A 24,829-nucleotide genomic window follows, 5' to 3' on the forward strand; every position below is an offset into this window, starting at 1 on the left:
ATACTGTTAGGGAGCAAACTAACAAGGCGGAAATAACAGAATAACAGAAAATAATACATATTTTATTTTTTACCTTTTTCGTGCTCAAAATGCTACACACATTCTTACTATAATCGCTTTTTATATCGCTTTTTTTCTCGGAAAAAACAACAACAACACTGGTGATTGGTAAGAGTTTTCAGGAGGGACCCTCGTGAGTCACGTGACAGCTTGACAACCACCTCACGACTGCATTTCCTGAGAGATTTGTTTTTAGACGCTTTACCCAAAGAAGCGGTTTTATTCTTCTGCTGTTGTAAATATTATGATGATTTTGTGATATCTGATTATTTACAGCAACGCTCGGGTTGGTAAAGAAGCCTGCCAGGTACGTGCAGTGTTTAGTTGCTAGCGAGGATGCTAATATAGCTAATATTAATTAATGCTTTGTCGTTTCATTGATATTCCTAAACGCCTATCAGATTTCATACAGATTTTTAATAGGTTTGGTTTTAAAAATACACAATTTTCAGGTGATAATCAACAAATTTACAGGCAAATGTAGTGTGCAGTTTAGTTGTGCATGCAGAACTTGCATTCACAACTGAGAAGTTATTTATACAGTGAGGAAAATAAGTATTTGAACACCCTGCTATTTTGCAAGTTCTCCCACTTAGAAATCATGGAGGGGTCTGAAATTATCATCGTAGGTGCATGTCCACTGTGAGAGACATAATCTAAAAAAAAATCCAGAAATCACAATGTATGATTTTTAAACTATTTATTTGCATGATACAGCTGCAAATAAGTATTTGAACACCTGTCTATCAGCTAGAATTCTGACCCTCAAAGACCTGTTAGTCTGCCTTTAAAATGTCCACCTCCACTACATTTATTATCCTAAATTAGATGCACCTGTTTGAGGTCGTTAGCTGCATAAAGACACCTGTCCACCCCATACAATCAGTAAGAATCCAACTACTAACATGGCCAAGACCAAAGAGCTGTCCAAAGACACTAGAGACAAAATTGTACACCTCCACAAGGCTGGAAAGGGCTACGGGGAAATTGCCAAGCAGCTTGGTGAAAAAAGGTCCACTGTTGGAGCAATCTTAAGAAAATGGAAGAAGCTAAACATGACTGTCATACTCCCTCAGACTGGGGCTCCATGCAAGATCTCACCTCGTGGGGTCTCAATGATTCTAAGGAAGGTGAGAAATCAGCCCAGAACTACACGGGAGGAGCTGGTCAATGACCTGAAAAGAGCTGGGACCACCGTTTCCAAGGTTACTGTTGGTAATACACTAAGACGTCATGGTTTGAAATCATGCATGGCACGGAAGGTTCCCCTGCTTAAACCAGCACATGTCCAGGCACGTCTTAAGTTTGCCAATGACCATTTGGATGATCCAGAGGAGTCATGGGAGAAAGTCATGTGGTCAGATGAGACCAAAATAGAACTTTTGGGTCATAATTCCACTAAACGTGTTTGGAGGAAGAAGAATGATGAGTACCATCCCGAGAACACCATCCCTAATGTGAAGCATGGGGGTGGTAGCATCATGCTTTGGGGGTGTTTTTCTGCACATGGGACAGGGCGACTGCACTGTATTAAGGAAAGGATGACCGGGCCATGTATTGCGAGATTTTGGGGAACAACCTCCTTCCCTCAGTTAGAGCATTGAAGATGGGTCGAGGCTGGGTCTTTCAACATGACAATGACCCGAAGCACACAGCCAGGATAACCAAGGAGTGGCTCTGTAAGAAGCATATCAAGGTTCTGGCGTGGCCTAGCCAGTCTCCAGACCTAAACCTAATAGAGAATCTTTGGAGGGAGTTCAAACTGCGTGTTTCTCAGCGACCGGCCAGAAACCTGACTGATCTAGAGAAGATCTGTGTGGAGGAGTGGGCCAAAATCCCTCCTGCAGTGTGTGCAAACCTGGTGAAAAACTACAGGAAATGTTTGACCTCTGTAATTGCAAACAAACAAATATTAACATTGACTTTCTCAGGTGTTCAAATACTTATTTGCAGCTGTATCATACAAATAAATAGTTTAAAAATCATATATTGTGGTTTCTGGATTTTTTTTTTAGATTATGTCTCTCACAGTGGACATGCACCTACGATGACAATTTTAGACCCCTCCATGATTTCTAAGTGGGAGAACTTGCAAAATAGCAGGGTGTTCAAACAGATGTTTAAATACTTATTTTCCTCACTGCATGTGTATATATATATATATATATATATATATATATATATATATATATATATATATATATATATATATATATATACTGAGTCTGTTATACTATTGCTGTATAACAAACTCAGTCTGTTATACTATTGCTGTAGGGCATCTCAGTATAAACCCCCCTGCAGCTGGTTGTATTTTATACAGGTTTAGGCAGGATTGGAGAAATGCTGTTTTTTTTGTTTATTTATAAAATGCAATCTAAGAGCCAACAGATTAAAATCCAACTCAAATCAATATTTGGTGTGAGCATCCTTTGCCTGCAAAACAGCCTCAGCGGTCAATTCATTTGCACACAGTTTTTAAAGGAACTCAACGGGAAGGTTGATCCAAACATCTTGGAGAACTAACTATAGATCTTAAATTGCTGTCAATTTGCAGAAATACAGCCCCATACCTTTAAGGAACCTCCACCATGCTGCACTGCTGCCTGCAGACACTCATCATTGTACTACGCTCCAGCCCTGCATCAAACAAACTAGTTTTTTTGCTTCAGCCAATATTTCAGATTTTGACTCTTCAGTTCAGTCCAGAGCACCTGCTGGCATTTTTCTGCCTCCCAGGTTTTGTGCATAGTTGAGTTGCTTAGCATTGTTTCTATGTCAGAGGTATGGCTTTTTGGCTGCAATTCTTCCATTCTTCTGACCAGACTGACTTACAGTAAAAGGTGTACCTGAGTATTTGGTGATGGCACTGCTGGACATCTAATATCGAAGGGAAGTAAGCATGATGTGTCTTTCATCAGCTTTCTTGGCCAACTACAGTTATGCTCCTCAGAATTGTCTGTTTCTCTGTGCTTTTTCAAAATCGCTTGAACAGCACATCTTGAAAGCCCAGTCTGCTTTGAATCCTTTGCCTGGGACAGACCTTGCTGATTAGAGGTTGACCGATAGTGGATTTTACCAAGACCGATATCTATTTTGGATCGTACTTGGCGTAGTATTGAACTTTATTACAAAAATGTGCTAAATTAAATAAATATAAATATATTAATAAATATAAATTCTAATAAAAGCGCACAGTCGCGCGCTCTAACAGACACAATCTGGTAAAAATGATAGTGTCTGTGATTGGCTTGTGTCTTCTTACGGGATGCCATGAGTGTTCCATAATGATGAATGTCATTTCCTGAAGTTAAACCATTGATGTGAGTCTTGGAGCTTGTAAGAGCTTCACCCCTCTACTACTTAGGAAGCCCATAAGTTCCTATGTAACTTTTTTCTTACTTTATAAATGTATTGACCCAGCAGAATGGATTCGACTGCCTCTGGAGTCTTCTGCAGCAGGATGCTGAGCATGGTCAACTCCGAGGACGTAAACGCAATCATTCAGGCCCAGAGACACATGTGAGTTCTTTTTTTTTTTTTGTTTTTTTTTTTGTTTTTTTTGTTTTTTTTTAAATCAGCAAGTTTTCATACAACTTTCTATGAAGTGGCTGTAACTCGAAAAACACTTGTGTAACTCGTTGTCCAGGCTGGACCGCTTCGAAAAGACCAACGAGATGCTCATTAACTTTAATGGCTTGTCCAATGTGCGGCTGCAGCAGATGAACGATCGCTTTCAGCTCCACACTCGCACGTTAATTGAAATGAAGAAGGACTTGGACAGCATTTTTCGGCGAATAAGGTGCTGTGGGCATACGTTATTATCTGTTTGCTTGGCATGAGATAGGGGGTTAAGGGACAATTTTTATGTAAGTGGACTAATTAATAGTAAATTATTGCATCTTTTTCAGGACACTGAAAGGCAAGATTGCTAAGCAGTATCCAGAGGCCTTTAGCAGTGAGTTCTTTACTCATTATATAACCCATGAACTACCCCGAAATAGTCTCAGTAGAATAATACATTGATATAGTGTTTTGCACAATGCCAGAGGAGATGGCTTCAAATGTTTTTCCTTATGAGAGATCTTAGGATTAATTAACATGCACAAATATGCACATTTTAAATAAAGACCTTCATGTTTCCATGCCACTGGAAATAGATAGCTGGATTATAATCTATCTCACATGCAGTATGTCACCGGTAGAGTGTGTGATTTCAGTGTCTGAGTTTCGGCTAAAAGGTTTATTGTCCTCTAATACGTTTTTGGTACATCGTTGCGTCATCACAATCTGAGCACCTATGCACGAGGTGGTTTCGAAAGGTTTCGAGACTAGTTTTGTAACACTTCAACAGATGGCAGCACAAGGCTGCACGCACAGTCACAGAGCGCACCGACCTTCATAAGTCAGTGTGCAAAAAGACATCGTCCTGTGTACATCAGGAGCAACTGGCGCTATTCTGACAACATGCGTTACCATGTCTGCTACTTTATCATGGACAACGTAAAAAACTGGTTGCTCCATGACGACAATGCACCCTGTCACCGAGTTTTCATCACACGTGAGTTTCTCGCTAGAAACAACATGATCTTACCTCCTCACCCACCCTACTCGCCAGATTTGGCTCCTGCTGACTTAAGAAGATGAAGATCCAGGTCAAAGGTTGCCGTTTTGACACCAATGGGGAGATCCAGCACGAATTGCAGAAGGTGCTCGACACACTTCGAAAAGAAGACTTCCAGGACACATTCCAGAAGTGGCAGGAACACTGGAAGTGCTGTATTGCTGTGCAAGGGGACTATTTTAAAGGTGGTAGTGTGTAAATATAGATAAATAAAGTACTTTCTTTTAAACAGAGCCAGTTTAAAAACCTTTCGGCACCACCTCGTACTGCTGTTCAATCAGTTCGTTCGTAAAGATATGAAATTTTAGGTTTAATGTTAAGCTCTAAACCCTATTTTAAGTTCAGTCATAATTTCTTTAATAGAATTAAGCACCATATGTAGTAATTTTTTCCCAGTTTTCCAGTTGTAGCTCAGCTCTAAAATCTTTCTTCATTCACAGACATTCGTGAAACCTCCAGTCTGGAGGACGACGACGATGACTTCGACCCTGTTCCTGCCAGTATAGCCACCACCACCACCGCCACGTCAGAACAGAGCACCGAATCTTGCGACACGAGCCCCGACGTTATCTCGCCAACCAACAGCCGATGTTCCGAGGAGCTTTCCCAGGAGAATCTGGACACTCCAACCTCAAACAGCCCTGAGAGAGCAGTGCTGCTGGATGAAGGCCCAGATTCAGTCAATATATAGAGAACCTACAGCATCACTTTGGACATCAGAAGAGCCTTGTTCGTTACGTTAATTAGCTCTGACATTACGCTTCTTCAAGTCCGGTCATGTTAACATTCTACACCTAGACATTCTCCAGAGCTAAAATATGCTGTAAGCCTGTTCGCCAAATGCGTGTTAATCAAATCGATCAGGTTTGGAAGTAAACTTTTGTCAATTTTTCTTTTTTTTTTGAAAGCTTTGTATTATATTATATATGTGGTATGTTTTATAGTTTCAAAGTTTCATGTCAGATTAAAATAACATGCCTTACCTAATAACGCTCATCATTTTACTCTGTAACTCATGCTGGTTTAAGACAAAGTATTATAAAAGCATTGCTCTTTAACTGATGTGGAACATTTCATTTGAGTGTCTGTAGAAATAGGACACTTTGGATCGTCTTGGTGGTGTCTTAGATATTCAAGCTGGGACAATTTATATTAAAAATGAGTGTGTGGAAAGACAGGTTTGATATCACATTCTAAACATAATTATCAACAATTGCTTTCGTGATGAACGAACGTTATGTGGAATTTATTCACATGTGCAAATATAACGTATCTATGTTAGGTGTTGCAGTTCTACAACACTGCGAAGCTTGAATCAGAACTCCTGAATGCGTTAACGTTCACTTGTGATTACAACAAAGTTGGCCATTTCTTCAGCAAGCCAGATTATATTCGAGTGGTATTTTGCTGTAATGTATTTAGTGTTCGTGTATTTGTTCCATTTTTTTTTAGGCTGATTTCGTGCATCGAGACCAAAAATCCGTTTGCCTGTAGAAATAAATACTAGGCGTGTAACGGTACAGGAAACCTCGGCATTCAACTCACAGTTCGGTTCAGTTTCGGTACTGTTAGGGGGAAGAAATGCTAAACATAAAATTGCTTGTTGTTATTTTATTAATGCAGTTTGTTATTATTAACATTTTTAACATGAGTTTGCTGTTTTTTTTTGTTTGTTTGTTTGTTTTTTTACAAATTGAGTAATCTAATAAATTTCCACAAATTTAATTGGTAAAATAAAATTAAATAAATGGAAAAATATTAGTTTACATTTGTTAGACTCCATTTGGGTAATACAGATGGTGTGTGTGTGTGTGTGTGTGTGTGTGTGTGTGTGTGTGTGTGTGTGTGTGTGCTTTACATGTAATATAAATTTTTCTAAAAAATATGATCTACTTAACTATTCTATTTATTTCAGCATACTTTGAATGAAGAATAAAGGGAATGAATACATTTGTTATTCACTTCCTCAATATGTCAAGTTTCATGATACGCTTTGGGAGTCTGAATCATGCGAAAATGTCAAAGAAGAGAAAAAGCAACCTTGTCAGCGGAATCAGGGCCCCCGTGGCCTCGTCTTAATTCAGTATTTTACCTTCATTTTATACAAATCCACAGTAACTAATAATAATAGCATTTCCTCAAGTAACAAACATTATTACTCTGTTACTCAAGTAAGTCTTTCCATAAGTACTTGTACTTGAGTAAAATTTTTTTGCTACTCTGCCCATCTGGTGAAATCTAAATGTAAATCTAAATGTAAATCTGGATTCATGTCTAGCTGACAAATGTTTCGTGACTATATAGATTGTTAAATGTACAATAAAATACACAGATGTCCTTATAGGCCATACATTTTAATATAGTGTTTTTCCTATTTTTTTCTCATGATTGCCACATAAAAATAGTTTTCTTTTAATCGCGACTTAATTTTTTGTGAACTCAAGATAAGAGTTTAGAGTTTTCTCGTGATTACGACTTAATTTTCTCGTTAGCACGACTTATTTTTCTTGTGATCTCACCACAACAAAAGTTCTCTCGACATCGGAAGTCGTTTTCGCAACATGATTTTCTCGCCATTCTCATGATCTTGACATAATTAATTCGTGATAACTTTTATTGCCACAAATGGTTCTGGTTATTTCTAATGATGTTGCAGTGATGTCTGCCTAATTAAATACTGATCACGAGGAATACCATTTGTTCACAATATGTGATATGTTGATATCACAAGAAAATCAAGTTGTGATCACGAGATATAATGCATAGCCTCTTAGGATTTCCGTAAAAAAATAGAAACAAACCCCCAATTAAACACGGGAATTGTGAATGACTCCTACCGAGGCTTGGCTCGAAGGAATCGACTCACTAAATGGCAGGAGTGGAGGAAGAACAACATTTCCCATGATGCACCATCAAAGGGCATCGTCACGACTCCACTCTTCAGCCTCAAAGCCCCAGCGGCTCGGTGTGCTTACAACATTGTTCCCTTTCCCTCCGTGTGGATGTTGACTGAGTCCGGTTTCTCACGGGGAACGTTTGGTTTGGAAACGGTGCGTCAACCATGATGATTTAACAGAGTTCTTCTCCAGGTAGGTGCAGTTCCACTGAGCTAGCTTCAACTAGCGCCTGGAATTACAGGTGTCCGCTAGCCTTAGCTGCTTCTCCCGGCTGTTGTTTAGCCTCCGGTCGCATTTAGGGGGCTGTAAAGCCGTTATTAGTTCCTGGTTCCGGTAAACATCCTGCCTGCTTTAGTATGGATGTAATAGAGATGCGAAGAATCGCTAAGAGTACCGAGTCAGAACAGGGCGCTAGCTGCTAATACAGTGCTGCTCATGGACAGTCTCCAGATGTGCTGCGATTGATCTGGTGCTCTTCCTCACAGGTTCAGGGGTGGACTGTTGCTCCAAAGATGCGCAGACTGTCTCGGAAGAAAGCTCTGAATTTAGTAAAGGAGCTGGATGCTTTCCCCAAGGTTCCTGAGAGTTATGTGGAAACAACAGCAAGTGGTGGAACCGGTGAGTTTTTATCCTCCTGTGATCACTCCATTCATTTCATCTCCAACTTCCCTCCACATTGGATCTGGTCCTCATGGTCCAATAGGTGTGTTGGAGCAGGAATCATCACAAATCTCCACGAACACGCTTGAGGAGAACCTCACGGATACAGTGAGACATGATTACATGAATCTCATTACATTGAATTGTGTTTTTCTTGTCCTCAGTGTCTCTGATTGCCTTCACTGCCATGGCACTGCTGGCCTTCTTTGAGTTTTTCGTCTACCGGGACACGTGGATGAAGTACGACTATGAAGTCGATACAGATTTTTCTAGGTAATGGTTTTTTTTCCGCTCTGTAATGCATTACCCATGGTGTATAATGGAGCAACATTTGTTTGTGAGATTATGGACCCATCAGTTGGACTGATTTGTGTGTTTCTTCTCTTACAGCAAATTAAGGATAAATATAGACATTACAGTCGCCATGAGGTGTCAATGTGAGTACGTTTTGTTTTCAGCGTCCCAAAGCTGACGTGATAAAAGATGTGCAAACATGCCTAACCTGTTTAATAAAAACTGATGTGTTGAACTTGAACGGCTGATCCGTCTTCCTTGGAACTGGATAAAGGGTTTGCCCTGACAAATGCAGACTTCTACAGTGTTCATCTAATCTGATTTTACACCGATCAGGCATAACATTATGACCAGCTGCCTGGTCCCTCTTTTGCATCCAAAACACTCCTGAACCTTCGAGCATTAACAGCATTAACTTCTTCAGCAGTTTCAGCTACAGGAGCTCGTCTGTTAGATCACACGGACCATCCTTCGCTCCACATGTGTATCAATGCGCCTCAGCCGCCCATGACCCTGTCGCCGGTTCACCAATGTTCCTTCTTTGGACTTCTTTTGATAAATTCTGACCACTGCAGACCAGGAACATCCCACAAGAGCTGCAGTTTTGGAGATGCTCTGACCCAGTCATCTTGCCATCACAATTTGTCAAACTCGCTCAAATCCTTACGCTTGCCCATTTTTCCTGCCTTCAATACATCAACTTTAAGGAAAAATTGTTCACTTGCTGCCTAATAATCCTCCTACTAACAGGTGCCATGATGAAGAGAAAATCAGTGTTATTCTCTTCACTGCTTATAATGTTATAATGTAATGCCTGATCGATGTTTATTCTTCAAAACTGAATGATATGAACAAGTTCGTTTGGTCTAATGAATTTGTCCTTATCTGCCTAGTTGTGGGTGCGGATGTGTTGGACCTGGCTGAAACTATGGTCGCATCCGATGGCTTAAAGTATGAGCCGGTGAGTATGAACCATATGCAGACATATTGCTGGTGTAATTAGTGCTTTGTGTCAGTGGTTATAACATGTTTTATGGCTTTGTTGCAGGTGGTGTTTGAGCTGTCTCCTCAGCAGAGATTATGGCACAGGTAAATGAACCGCACAGTTTCGCTGTACTGATCTTATTCCTTCATCTGAATGTCTGATGCCTAAAGGATGCACCTTGAGGATCATTTTTACATGTTCAGATTAAGGGGGAATTTAAAATGGGCTGGGTTTTTTTTTTTATTTGTATTTTTTTCAAAAACTTTATTTTATTAATCTGATAACGTACAAACTCTGCATAAGTCAGTGATGTCGAGTTAAGATTTCGAGGCTCTCATTGAGTGAACTGAATTTAGTTCAGTGCTGGTGTTAAAGAAAAACATTGCTCGGTATTTAAGCTCATGAAGTGCATCAGTGGTTCTGGTTGCATTGAAACAGTGGATTTTCTTTGTATGGATGCGCATAAACAGTACTGAAAATTGAAAGGGTCCAAAGATTTTTTTTAATACCATACCACTGTTGAATTTTTCTTTCTGACTGGTTAGAAGGTGTTCATTTTGTATAACAGCAGCTCTGGTATCATTTTAATTGTCATTCTTTGTAATTGTGATAGATTTCTTGTATTTATTTCTGTAGTAGCAGCATACACAGGGATTTCTAGCTACATGGTCTGTTTTACAGATAACGGTTTAGTTTATATGATGGACTTTTTTTCAACAGGATGGATTTATTTATTTATTTGGAAAGAGATAATGTATACTTTTGCAGGTTTTGAGTACGGAGGTTGACTAAAAAGTGTTTTAGTGATTGTTTGTAATTGGGAGCAATAACAGGGCTTGTATTTATTGTTGTTTTTAAATAGTTTTATTTACTCCACAGCCACAATAATCACTCAAATATACAACAATTAACAAGTTTTGTTGTCCCCCCCCCCCCCCCTTCCACCTTTCTTCCCTCTTCAAAAAAACATAAACATTAGTGCAATCCTACATATAACTGAACTAAAAGCATTGTGACTTTTTCAAACATTAAAAAAAAAGTGTCATACTTCAATTACTACAAAAATAATTGTCGGAAATTGCTGTAATGTAAAGGAAAGACAAACCTTTGGAAATATAGGAAAATTAATAATGTTTTAGGAAGCAGTCACTCCGCTTAGTGTCCATAATGAAACCATTTATTTTTGTTAAATCAGCACACTCGTGTTTTATTTCCTATGTACGCTACAGATAAATATTATTTTAAAATATTGCGACGTATATGAATAACCAGGAAAAGATTGTGTTATAGACATGCATGCAAACTCCATTAGAAACAAGCAAGTTTATTTTCATGTGGGTTTTTTTTTTTTTCCCCACCACCAGGACACTCCTGCTGATTCAGAACAGGCTGCGTGAGGAGCACTCCCTCCAGAATGTCCTCTTCAAAAACGTGATGAGAGGAGCCCCAACTGCATTACCCCCGAGGTCGGTCCTCATCTCCTCACAGTCTGTTTTCTTAAAGGATTCTTCATGCAGCATCAGATATGCGAACAAGCATGCTGATTAAAGCTGAGAATCGCAGCTGTTATCATGTTGTGACAGGAGTACAGTGAATCAGTGTCCTGTTGCTTTTCTGTCTTCAGAGAGGACAGTCCCACGCAGCCACTGGACTCGTGCAGAATACACGGACATCTCTATGTTAATAAAGTGGCTGGAAACTTCCACATCACGGTTGGCAAGTATGCATTACCACCTTATCATCAACCCCTGCACTGAACGTTATACTGTACACACTTATAACTGGTGATACCAGTGGTGATGCAATTTTGCTAGCTGGTAAAACAACTTGTCATAATAGTGGAATGTTTATATAAAGAATGCTGAGTTGAGTGAATTCTTTAAGGTCCTTTTATGCAGTTGATAAATATTATTCAAGAATGCGCATATATATATAATATACACAATTCTTGTTTGAAAATCTAAACTAGATGTATATACATACACGTGTGTGTGTGTGTGTGTATGTATATACGTATGTATATAATAAAATTTTCTAATATATATTCCTGACAAAAATGTGCATGAAATTGAATGATGAGTATATCATATTTAAATATTTTTTCATTAAGAAATATAATTTAGATTCTTGATGTATACATAATTAGGATTAAATTAAAGAGAAGGGGGAAGAAGTGTTCATTGTGCTCAAGAGGGGTACTGGAGAGTGAATAGAGGGGGAAGAGGGAGGGAGGCCTTCTGCCTGGGCTCCTATGCTTCAGGCCGTGATAGGAGAGCTGGCTCTGTCCTAATCTCCGACGGCGTGAAGGGGTCGGGGAGAGTCCTGCCGCAGGGCCGAGGAGTGTCCCGCATTTGTGAGGCGATGCAAGTGTCTGGCGGGAATCCTCTCCACTGCTGCCATTTCTGCCTAAAGTGAGCAAACGAGAGAGCCAGCATTAATCGGGGCTAAAACGTCTCCGTCTCACTGACTTCATCTTTTTATGTTTCGCCTTGCTCAAAGACAGTGAGCATCCGCCACTCTCATCAGTTGCCTCCAGCCGACTGCAGCCCCTAACGGCAATAGTGTTCGGAGCGTTGCTCTTCCTTCCTGAATTCACAATACATATATATATATATATATATATATGACCGGTGAAGTGAATAACACTGATTATCTCTTCATTACGGTACCTGTTAGTGGGTGGAATTAATTAAGCAGCAAGTAAAAATTTTGTCCTTAAAGTTGACGTGTTATAAGCAGGAAAAATGTTATGCCTGATCGATGTAAATTGGAGGCACACTTTTCTCTAGAATGCATTATTTCCCCCTTACTTGAACTATCATTATAATGTGCACAAAGTAAGCTTCTTGAAGACCTGGCTTGCTAAGGTTGGAGTAGAAGAACTCTAGAGTCCTGCACAGAACGCTGACCTTAACCTCACTTAACCACACTTATTGGCTGGACCTCCTCACCTGACATCAGTGCCAGACTTCACTAATGCTTTTGTTGCTTAACAAGCACAAATCCCAAATGTGTCTTCGCTAAGTAGAAACCTAGCGATAACATGCTCCTCCTGCATTCAGAATGAAACCCATCCATTTTTGTATCTTGTCACATGAGCATGTGTTCTTTGTTGCAGGGCCATCCCACACCCAAGAGGCCATGCTCACTTAGCTGCACTAGTCAGCCATGACAGTAAGTTTCATCTTATAAAATGCATACGATTTTACTTAAAGGAAGCCAAGACTGACACGGCACCGCTTTTTTTTAGCTTTGTATAAATTTGCAATGGAAATCTTTTGCATCTGTTAACATTCAAGTAAAACCACGAGCCTGCAGGCGATTTAATGGGGAAGCAGAAGTAAAACGTCATTTATTTCCTTTAGAAAATTTGATATGCAAACCCATTCTCTTGTCTGTGTAGAGTCTCTGAGCTTTGTTGCACTTTTACATGCAGTTTTCTTATCAATCCACAGCCTACAACTTCTCCCACAGAATAGACCACTTGTCCTTTGGCGAGGAAATCCCAGGCATTCTGAACCCGCTAGACGGCACAGAGAAAGTGTGCACAGATCGTAAGTCGCCTGTCGAACAGGTTACACAGCACATGCACATCAGACATGCAAGTGCATACCAGGACATCAAAAACTTTGTCGTTACACATTTATTCTGTGTTTATTTATGATTTTTTTTTTAATCGCAAAAAAGATGAGCAAGTTCTTTTCATATTCTCATAAGATCACATGCTTTATTTTTTTCCCCTGTATCTTTTTTTGTGCTCTTTTCTCTTTAACCCAGATAATCAGATGTTTCAGTACTTCATCACCATTGTACCGACCAAACTGGAAACCTACAAAGTGACAGCTGATACTCATCAGTACTCTGTTACAGAAAGGGTAGGTTCAAGAAAATCTATTTCACTTGCACTTAGTTGCATTTTGCAATTTTTAATTTTTTTGTATATCGCTTTTAACAATGGACATTGTCTCAAAGCAACTTTGCAGGTTATATAAAATAATGTGTAAGCAGTTCCTTCTGAAAAGGAGTGGCATGTTTGGAGCCACTGTCTGATTTGAATAAGTGATTTAAAGCATCAGATGTTTCTGCATACATCTGGCTTTACCTGCCACTAGGGATGAAGACCAAGAACCTATATTTTTTTGGGGACTGGTACGTAATTGGGTCAATACCGGACTACCGATACAATGTAAATGATACACATCCCTACCTGCCACTAAACACTGGTCTGTAGCATTGTAGTCGCAAGTAAAGCAGATACACAAACAGCAGTCCACATGGCCCTCGCTCTATTAAGTCTAATCTAATCGTGTATTTTGGGATATTGGTAAATAAAATTCTTAGCCTGAATTAGCATTTTAAAGTTTTTAACAAATCCTTTTATCCTTATCTAATTTAAATATAAAATCGGGAAACCCCTCGGATGCGTAAAGGTGTACTACATAGACGTTGTTTTTTGTCTCTCCCTAATTTTCAACAGTATTATTGGGCTACTAATATAGAATTAATGTTACAGTAGAGATTCCTCTTTGTCTAGACGTTCTCTGAATCCAATTGTTGGAGCATCTTGAATCAGTTAAGACGAGCTTTTTCGCTTACTGACGTCTCAAACACTTGTTACACTAAGCCTAAAGTTACACAGTTGGAACAATTGTTTTTTTTTTCCCTTCAATTGATTTTTAGATCAAGTCAAGATATGGTTGTTCACATCTTAGTCATGTTTGCTTGCTTGTCCACATCGGTTGCCATAGCAACAATGTGGCGTTGAGGCTGTGGAATATAGGGGAATCAGAAGTTTCGCTACAAACTATGGCTTCCTACCAATGCCACAGATGGGCATGTATAAGCTTACATATAAGAATGTTTAGGCAGAGACCACCAGCACAGAAGAATGTGGTATAGACAGGATACAGACAATAGCATTGTTCTTCTTGTAATTAATATCAGAGGTCAAGACATTGAAGCATACAAACAAGCCTCAGCATCAGGAACTTAAAGCACGGCCGTCTTTCCTGATGCATGAGGACAAATCTAAATAATTGTTTTAATGCCTATGCATTGGCTTTTATTCAATATAGGTTTTTTTTTTTCTCTAACAAAAAGGAAGGCATTATGTTGGTTTTATGATGTTGGACTTTTATTCTGATCTGTTTGAATTGGGTTTTAGGGCTTGCAGTATTTTCACGTCCTTAATTTATAAGGTTTGTAGTAGAGATGTTAAAAAGGAAATGGCTTTGTGCTCAAGGACAAATGTGAGTCATGCTGACTGGTGTTTTGGTTGAACCTTAAAAAAAAAAAACGAAACAAGAAACAATCAATATGAAGCCCTAAACTGAACTTTCACCCGCACACCAACTATTACAACGTAGCTATAAATGTTCTGCTTTGATTTCATTGCAGACGTATTAGTTCTGTTGTATATGTATCTGTTAAATCTTTTGGGCGTGTGGGTGCAGGAGCGGGTGATTAACCATGCGGCAGGAAGTCACGGCGTCTCGGGAATTTTCATGAAGTACGACCTCAGCGCGCTCATGGTCCGGGTAACGGAACAGCACATGCCATTTTGGCAGTTCCTGGTGCGATTATGCGGCATCATCGGAGGCATCTTCTCTACGACAGGTAAAGTCAAATTATACAGGGTGGCTGTTTTGTCAGTGTATAACAAGAAAAACACTGAGCGTGTGAGTACTGTGTGTGTTTTTGTTTCGTTTTGTTTTGTTTTCCTCAGGCATGCTGCACAACCTGGTCGGCTTCTTTGTAGACATCATCTGCTGTCGCTTTAAACTTGGAGCCTATAAGCCCAAACAGGTACTTTTCTTTAAATAAGGTTTGATCCCAGTAACTTGAGCTGTACAGCCTTATATCATGTTACGGCGTCGTTATATTTTATTACAGTGCCACTGAATCTTCTTCTGAAGTTAAAGCAGTGCAATAGAATATTTCCATCCCCTAGGATTAGCTGTAACTGTGATCCTTTGTGTTGTAGGTCAGCGTTGTGGATGGCCACGCAAACAGTCAAACGCCTCTACTGTCAGAGAACGGTGGACTCTAGCAGCACAGTGCTGGTTCCCCCTTTACCTGAGGATCTTCTCTACCTGAAACACAAGCACACCACGGACTGAACCAACCACGCAGCTCACCATAGCTGCTGTCATTATTGACTTGTCTGGCAATGTGGTATTGTGAAGGGCTGCATAACTGTAACTCAGGCTGTGAGCACAAGTATTGTTTGGATGCCTCAGCGTTTCCGTCATTCTGATAACAGTGTCAATCAGCTGCCCTCTAGTAGTTTTTGTGCTTGCGAGAGGCAGCAATTTAATTTGGAAACCAGCCTGATAGTATATACATCATGTCTTGGACTGATTTCTTCACGGCCATCACTGCGCTCTTCATCCACAATCATTCACCATCATTCCCCTTTTACCCAGATTCGTTTGATATTCAATTTTAAAATGTGTTTTTTTTTTTTTTTATTAGCCATTACTGATAAATTATGACAAGAAATAAGTGCGGTAATTTGAAATAAATTCAGTGAATCAGGAGAATCTGTATGAATCATAGCAGTATTATGATTTACGTGGAAGTCACGTCATGTTTGACGGCATGCGATTGATTAAATGTGTGTGGATACGGTTATCTTACGGTATTTTTTTCCGGGTTTGTTTTTAGCAGTTGGACACCAGTTATTTTTTTCCTCAGGATGAAGCAATTGAAAACATCTTTCAAAATAAATGATGAGTGATTGTGGGAGTGGGAAAACAGACAATTATTTGGCTCTGCTTTGTGTAAGACAGAGTATTTGGTCACTAGAAGTTGTTGAGCAGTTGGTGGGGAGCTTGTGGAAACTCTTCATGAGCTGGGAATGGATGGGAAGACAACTTAATTACTCCATATTGTGATATGGATAATGTTAGCGGTTTTAGACAGATAAACTACGCAAAAGTGTGACAGTAATACATTTTAAACTCATTTCCCATTTTACACAACAGTTACTGCTCCTATTACATGTTCTACACTCATTCTGTGTGTCCTAAACCAGTAGGCTTTGAATTAGAATGGAATTTGTACACACATCTGATAGACTCTATGCTGGTTTAAGTCCTTTGCCCTGATGCAAGTTTTGATAAAAAATCTTGCTTTCCTGTTTTCTCAGTCTCTGCTGGTTCTGTCAGATGCACCACACACAGCTGATATTCTAGCTTGCTAATAGGTAGAAACATTCTTACACTGTTTACGTAACGTGTAAGAATCAAAACACTTTCCTACCAACATATGAACATACCGGGAATTCTTCATTGCCCCATTGGTAATATAGTGTGAAATACAATATGCCAAATCACATAGAACGTGTGAGAGACGTGACATTTATTGACGATGTAACTTTTTAGATCTGTTACACCTTCACAGAAATTCATTTAGACCATATTAATTGTACTTTCATAATAAAAAGCTGAGGTAATGAATTACCACCTGGTACACACAAAGCGAGGTGTTTAAAAATGATTAAATAAATGATAAAAAAAAAAAGGTTCTCAGCAGCTCAAGAACTATTTGCATGGATTTGAACTGTAATTAGTATCAACAGTCTGCTACAATTGCTTAGGACTGCAATTCTGCATTTAATTGCCTATCCCTGAACCTCAAGAATGATGGAAATAGAATGAATGGAAATTCGGTGTCACCCTGGATGAGGATGGTTTCCCTTTTGTGTCTGGTTCCTATAAAGCAGTGGTCTCCAATCTTTTCCAGAAAGGGCCAGTGTGGGTGCAGGTTTTTATTCCAACCAAGCAAGTCCACACCAAATTCTACCTGTTCAAATCTAATGATCTTCATTTTCAATGACTATCAGGTGTGACCATTGATTGGTTGGAATGAAAACCTGCACCCACACTGGCCCTTCCTGGAAAAGATTGAAGACCCCTGCTATAAAGGTTTCTTCCTCATACCATCTCAGGTAGGTTTTTCTTTCACAGTCGCCACCAGCTTGTTCATTAGGGATCAACTTTATATATTATATAATAAGGAACAAACATAAAAACAATACACTTACACATTCTTTTATACAACTTTATAACTACATTATGTCTGTAATGCAGCTTTGAGACAATGTTTAGACAGATATATAGATTACAGATATATGTTTATAGATAGATAAATATGAACATATATTTGAGAAATAATATGGAATTAAATTAGAATATATATATATATATATATATATATATATATATATATATATATATATATATATATATATATATATATATATATATACATACATAAATACATACATAAATATATACAGTGGAACCTCGGAACTCGCGGCCTCAGCGCTCGCGACCTCGCATGCTCGCGACTCTCATTCAGATCGGCTCGTGAGCAAACGCGAGCTGCTCAAAACGCTAGTTTATCTCATTAAAATTGTCTAAAAAAAAATGCTTTAAAACTATTTTTATTATGTATTATTATACTGTACTTCTCTACTGCATACTATTATTAAAGTATTGTTAAAATAGTCTAATAATTAAGTGTTATGGAGTGAAATAGTGTTATTTACTCATTTAAATCGATTTCGTATAGTGTTCTTTGGGTTTTTACTGGGTTGGAAGGGGCGTATCAAGAGGTCGCGAAAATTCGGAACTCGCGACCGGTCTTGGTCCCTAACCCTCGTTCCACTGTATTTACAGACCAATAGTTCTATTATTAAACTATAATAATATATTTTTTTAAATTCTATTATATATATATATATATATATATATATATATATATATATATATATATATATATATATATATATATATATATATATATATATATACATACATACATACACACACACACACACACACACACACACACACACACACACACACACAGGTAGTCGTCGACTTACGACCATTACGACCACAAGCCGGTACGACAGTGCGTACCAGCTTCCGGCAGCACTACCATCTCCGCGATTTTGAAAGATAAAGAAAGAATTCGTGAATCAAAAGGGTGTAGAGATGATACAAATGGCATAAAACTGAACAAATACTTCTTAAATATTTTTATAACATCATTTCACAGTACTGTACATATAGCCTACTTACGACCAGATAGTGTTACGACCGTCTATCGGAACCAATCGTGGTCGTAAGTCGACTATATATATATATATATATATATATATATATATATATATATATATATATATATATATATATATATATATATATATATATATATATATAAACACAGTGATTTCCATCTTATGACACTCTGTGATGTGTATAAAAATGCAGATTGATGATCACTGTAGCTCAAGATGGAAAGAGGAAAAGATGTAAGCGATTTTGAAAGGGGTTATTGAGCAGGATTGCAAGATCTTTGCTTACGAAAACTCTTCATCTGGCTGGGTTTACATTTAGAAACAGTGACTAAAGTAATATATTGGTTTAGACTTAGGAAGGAAATAAGGAAGGAATTTGTGGTTCAGAGCAGATGATGTTCTGCAAATATTTTGGGGTGTGTGTGTGGGGGGGGGGGGGGGGGTTGCAGGTTTAATCTACTTCAAAAACAGAAGTAGATTATAAAATGGCTGTGGTGAAATAAAAACAGCAGTTGAGGACAAAGTGATATACAAAACATTCTTTACCATACTCTCAACTACTGAGCGTTTAAGTACAAAGCCACATATTTTTTTTTATCTTTACTCATACACACTTTGCCACTGTTGGGCCCTTGAGCAAGGCCCTTAACCCCCTATATTTCAGGGGTGCTGTATTATTGCTGACCTTGTGCTCTGACCACAGCTTCCTAACATCATATGTGAAGAAAGAACTTCATTGTGCTGTAATGTTCATGTACAAGTTATGTACAAGATTTTACTGTTATATATTTAGTTCCACTAATCATCCTTATTCTATAACTAAAAGTATATCCTGGTCTCTAAAACAGATTCCACCCTAATCCATAGACCATGAGAGCCCAATTAATGGTTTAATAAGGATGAAAATGATCGAAATAATATGCTTTGGCTTTTTTTCAGGTATCAGATCGAGACGTTAGAAAGCACTCAATGCCAGAATATAATATTAACAGCAGTTAAGAGATTCACTCGTGCATACTGTAGTTCCGGAGATTAGTTGCATCTATGTGAAGATCAGATCAGTGATTGGTGGAGGTCCAACACTTTACACTACACAATTTACCACGCATTATTTCCACCTACATCTCTTCTGTTTACTTCCCTCTGAAGTTCAAGCCTGGAGAACACTGGACACCCCGAGTGCCAGATCAGCTCAAAAGACAATAATCCAGAAAGGTCTGGAGAAGAGACCTGCACGGGACGGATTTTTCAGTTCAGCTCCTGACAAAATATGTAAATTTTCTCCCGTCTGCAATATTTAGTATATCAATTTGTTTTATTGTTAATGCACCGACTGCTTCTTCCCGCTCCTCTGCTTCTTTCCTCACGCTTTCCTTCAGAATATAAATGAAGCAGAACATTTTCAAATATGTTTCATTTTATTCAAGTTTGACTTTTTGTGTATATGATGAACAAAGCATGAACAAGGAACCTTTCAGAACATCAACTGATTGATTTCTTATAAAAGCAGCCCATGGTTTTATTGTGTTGTATATTCCTTAATGAAGAAATAATAATAATATAATAATAATGAAGTAAAATATGTAGCACTGAGTGAGTCTTCTGTCTTTCTTCATCTTTTTTTTCCTTCTTAGTTGCTATTGATGCCATTGTCCAGTAGATACATAACCGTTTATTTGTTTTTAGTAATTTATTTACATTTTTAAGACCATTTTGTGGAAGTCCTACAAATGATTTTATTCTCCCGCACCCCGCGGAAACATGAGAATTTTACCGCCCGCAGGTCATTAGTCTGGAGTTGTCCTTGAATGTTCCTCAGTTCAGCACTCATGTTTCTGCATCAGCTGAAAAAGATCTCTTGCAGCACCTGCAGCGCTTCATGATCAGAATCGCGCCATGACTTCTCCGCAGACTCGTTCTCCAAAACCGCTGACGAAGCTGCACACTGCTCACCAGAGCTCTCGGATGAACTGCTGCACCGTCGCTCCTCTAAACACTTGCTGTATTGTAACGTTTGTTGCTCGGCAACGTCCACATCGGCCTCCGAAACGTCTGAGTCTGTCGTCTCTTCAGGATCAGTCTCTGGAATCACGGTCAATTCAGGGTTCAGCGGAATACGTCCCTCTGCTGCAGCCATCTTTCACATAAAGATAAACAGGGGTTAAATAATTAACAGATAGGACATGATAAGAGGGATGGTGCACAAAATCAATTACCTTTATTTCTGCTCTAAAATCTTTTCGAGAGTTGACGAGGGCTCAAATGTAAAGGTGACACAAATTGATTTCGAGGTGTAACCCTGCTGGAAAATATGTTTTATTCGTTTGCTAGGTTCAATTACGCTTCCTGGCCAAAATAAAGTCACACAATATTTCTTCTGCTTTGAGTACAGCATGCATACATTCGCTGTGGTATAGTTGCAATAAGCTTATACAAAACCACAACATTTATTCATCCAGAGCTGCATTCAACTCTCACCAAGATCTTGTATTTATAATGAGAGAGCCAGACTGCTTCAATAATCTTCTCCAGCACATCCCAAAGACCCTCAATGGAGTTAAGGTCTGGACTGTTGTGGCAATCAATGTGAGAAAATGATGTCTAATGGTCCCTGAACCTTTCTTTCACAATTTGAGCTTGATAAATCCTGCCATCATTAAAGCCTCACTGATTTTTCTTGTTCTTAAGGATGAATGGTAGTTTATATAGAAATGCTTTAATTTTTACAATTAAACACAGCCATGAGTTCTACTCTTTTATTTATTTTTACGATTTGTTTTGACCAAACATTTAAGAACATTCAAGATTTTTTTCACCAATTTATTTCACCAATATCCTTCCAATTTTTAATAATTTGATGGACTTTATTTTAGGACAGACAAGCAATATAGCAAAATACTGATTACACCAGAATCATCTTTAAATGAAAATCTTCTGTGGGAGCTTAAGATGATGGGTGTACAGCTGTTGATCATGATTAGTATCACGTTGTAATTTTAACTGGATAAGTAGGAGGGTAACCTACACTGTCACACCTGGATGGAATATAAAGATGTCTTGTAGTGGATATATACTGTATTTACTACTAAAACAAAATGCAAGACTGTCCTTGCACAGGTGTGTACTAATGATAGAGATTTTTTAATTGCTCAAGTGTTCAAGATCTAAAAACACTTGGCACCATAATCATGTTTTTCTCCCCTTCAATGATAATCATCAATTTGTGCCACCATTATAATAAATGGGTAAAAAACTTGTTTCACAAATGACAATATTAGTGTAAAAAGTTATTGGTGACAAATGAAAGAGAAAGATGGTGTTAACTTGATTTGATTTGACTTGAAATCTTTCGACTTCTATCATCTGAAATCACAGCAACTTTGCTAGATTTTATTGGCAATTTGCCAAAATACCAGCAAACAAACCCATACTAAACGGGTCAAACTGGAAGATCTTTACCAGATGATAAGCTTGTTTTTTTTTTTTGGTTTCCTTTATTATTATTTTTTCTCCTCTTTATTGAAAGCCAAATTTATTGGCCAATGTCTGAAAAAGTATTTTCCCCCCAATGAAACCTTCACCTGTGTATGATCTCTCTTTAAAACACTGAGTGCTGCTTCCACAAGCTCCTGCTCATTCATCCAGTACATCATTCTGCAAAACAAACAAACAACCCAAGATGTTCCTTCTGATTTAAAACGAGTAACACAGGAGGGTAAAATAAGTTAAATCTAAGCCTATTTCTTTTTTACCTTTTGGTGCACATTTTGCGTCCACATTTGGTGTTTATTTCCAGTTTCCTTTTTACACCCTCTCTGAGAATCTGTTTTCCTCTGCCTATTGTATCAGATGTGAGCATCCAGGCTGGAAGGTTTCGTTTTCCAGACATAATGAAGCAATATTCAATTTATCCAAACGAATAAATTCAAAAACTACTGATTAACAGGATCCACACTCAGGGAAACACCAAACACTGCTCCTTGTGGTTTCCTCTGTCCCATAGCCGCCATGTTTACATTCTCACACTGGGTGCGTCTCAAATCAACTCTCCTGTAGTGTGGCGTTAATAATTAGCATAGTTATTCAAAAAATACCCGGATTGGTAATAATTATAGCCTACAGTCCATCTCAATCAGCAAAAAAGTGCCCTTATTCATATAAGCAACTGTTTACTACAATCACAAAATCACTTATTTCTTTAATCAATTAAAAAAAAAAAACATTTTTTAATAATGACTATCAAAAATAGCTCATGAAATCATGAAAGCCAAGTGAATCCTTCTGCAAACGCTGTCTCTAAACAGTGGTGTGGACTAAAACATATTTTAGAAGTATTTTTTTTATCCCCATTATAGGATGCAGTCATGCAACTCATTCAACTCCAAACAAAGATGGCGGATGTTGTACTGCGGGTGATGTTGCTGTCTTCACGCTCAATACCAGTTATTCCTATTCAATCTTCAGATTTCATTTTTGTTTTCTTTGTTCGATGTTCGCTTGCAAATGCATCGGTTCAGTGCGATCAAAAGTGAATAAAACTGTTGATGGAACAGATGCAGATCAAAGCTTAAACTTTTTTTGCAGTGTATGGGATTTTTTAGACCTTTCGTTGTAGGTGTGTAGATGAGCAGTTTTTTTTTAAAATATCTGTAATTCAGAGTGTTATGACATATTTCCTTTCTGAAATGCAGTGGCAGCACTGTTTTACATTCGGCAATACAGCAAGACCAACATTTCTCCCTCAGTCTTTTATGGTATTTAAGATAGTGGTGTCAGAAACATGATGACTAAGATTACCAGTGTTTCTCTTTTGAACGTGTTAATTTACAACCAGAAGTGGAAGCTTGGTGTGGTGGAGATTTAAACTCATGACCTACTGCTCCAAAGGCCAATGCTTTAACCACTAAACTACCACCTCCCTCACTAAACTACCACCTCCCTTTAGATTGTGTTTAATTCAACTTAATTTTGTTTGTTTAGTGATCTTAACAGTGGATTTTGTCCCAAAGCAGCTTTACACAAATAAATAGATTCATGTAAAAATTTCAGCATCGGAAATTAATCCCTATTAGTTCATCCCTTATTGCGGTTGCAGGGAGAAGAGGTGGTGAAGGTGGAGGAGTTCAGGTACCTGGGGTCAACAGTGCAAAGTAATGAAGAGTGTATTAGAGAAGTGAAGAAAAGAGTGCAGGCAGGGTGGAGTGAGTGAAGAAGAGTGATAGCAGGAGTGATTTGTGATAGAAGAGTATCTGCAAGAGTGAAAGGGAAAGTTTATAGGACTGCCACATTATTTCTATTAAATGTAATTTCTCATCATTATAAACATTTATTTATTTTATTTTAACATTAGCCTCTGTGTTAGTCAGCTGTTGGGTAAACGGTTAAAAGTGGAGAGGCATTTTTTTGCTGCACATGATGTAACACTAACACACTATGTGTTGTCCACTATGAACAAACACCAGGACTCGGTTTTAGACGCACCCTCAGATGAAGCGTCTTAGAAAAGGCTGAGACACTGCGACAGCGACCCCGCGGCGTTTGGAGGACTCAGTGGGTTGCTCTTTTGGCTTCATTCCAGAATAATATTCGCATGTTTATGAGAGACCTGCTGATACAGGCCAGGACTGTGAACTGTTTAGAAAGTCTCACTAGTTTGCTGTGGAGTGCATCTGCTCGCTTTATGCAAATTATAAACAAAACTAACAGAATTTTCCCTGCAGTAAATAACTAAAGAATGCCACACAGCTTTGTTTACAATGATTATAGAGTCATACATAATTTAGAACCAGTATAATAGTATTAACCAGTATTATCTGAACATTAAGCGCTGATTTGCATGAGCTGGGTGTTTGCTTGTTTGTCTGTCTGTTTGTTTTCAAGTATGTTTGCTTGTTTGTGTGCATTTAGGTTGTTCTTGCAGTGTAATGTAAGGAAATGGTTGAAGAAACTCCATGTCGAATCTGTACTGTATTTATAAAGAACAACTTTAAACGAATCTTCTAAATGCAGTGGTGCATTGCTGTATTTGTCCGTCTGCTACATTTGTAGTGTTTTGCTGATTGATGTTTAGATGTTTAGAGTCAACTCTTATACATGCACATTAAGAACTAACTTGCATGAGCTGTTTGTTGTTCGCTTGCTTGTTTGTTTGTTTGCTAATTTGCTTGTTTGTGGGTTTTGAGGTTGCAGTGATGTATTGTTTTTGTCTATGCACATCT

At 38.4% G+C, this 24,829-nt stretch overlaps 3 protein-coding genes across 4 annotated transcripts; 2 read left to right on the forward strand and 1 right to left on the reverse strand.

The window, feature by feature from the left end:
* The first annotated feature begins 5 nt into the window (after positions 1-5).
* On the forward strand, positions 6-6,200 carry kxd1 (KxDL motif containing 1). Of its 2 annotated transcripts, none has more exons than XM_083560909.1 (6): positions 6-367; positions 3,487-3,582; positions 3,710-3,862; positions 3,972-4,018; positions 5,125-5,953; positions 5,994-6,200. In XM_083560909.1, the coding sequence occupies exons 2-5, from the start codon at positions 3,488-3,490 to the stop codon at positions 5,373-5,375; spliced, it is 546 nt and encodes a 181-aa protein (XP_083417035.1). In that variant the 5' UTR covers positions 6-367; position 3,487; the 3' UTR covers positions 5,376-5,953; positions 5,994-6,200. The 2 variants fall into 2 exon arrangements, with proteins under 2 accessions (XP_083417035.1, XP_083417036.1); XM_083560910.1 differs by having other exon boundaries at positions 108-367; positions 3,484-3,582.
* Positions 6,201-7,561: 1,361 nt separating this feature from the next.
* Positions 7,562-16,663, forward strand: ergic2 (ERGIC and golgi 2). The gene is made up of 14 exons (XM_083560895.1): positions 7,562-7,773; positions 8,067-8,199; positions 8,406-8,514; positions 8,632-8,678; positions 9,429-9,496; positions 9,584-9,624; positions 10,885-10,986; positions 11,145-11,240; positions 12,639-12,694; positions 12,976-13,074; positions 13,298-13,395; positions 14,974-15,136; positions 15,246-15,325; positions 15,504-16,663. Exons 2-14 carry the CDS (start codon positions 8,094-8,096, stop codon positions 15,567-15,569), a joined length of 1,131 nt encoding a protein of 376 aa, XP_083417021.1. The 5' UTR covers positions 7,562-7,773; positions 8,067-8,093; the 3' UTR covers positions 15,570-16,663.
* A 3,347-nt stretch (positions 16,664-20,010) lies between these two features.
* LOC310737297 (uncharacterized protein) lies at positions 20,011-22,660 on the reverse strand. The gene is made up of 3 exons (XM_083561548.1): positions 22,364-22,660; positions 22,193-22,265; positions 20,011-20,748 (listed from the first exon to the last, which is right to left on the reverse strand). Exons 1-3 carry the CDS (start codon positions 22,498-22,500, stop codon positions 20,452-20,454), a joined length of 507 nt encoding a protein of 168 aa, XP_083417674.1. The 5' UTR covers positions 22,501-22,660; the 3' UTR covers positions 20,011-20,451.
* Positions 22,661-24,829: the final 2,169 nt, after the last annotated feature.

This window comes from Silurus aristotelis, assembly GCF_946808225.1.
Source record: "Silurus aristotelis genome assembly, chromosome: 14".
NCBI lineage: Eukaryota > Metazoa > Chordata > Actinopteri > Siluriformes > Siluridae > Silurus > Silurus aristotelis.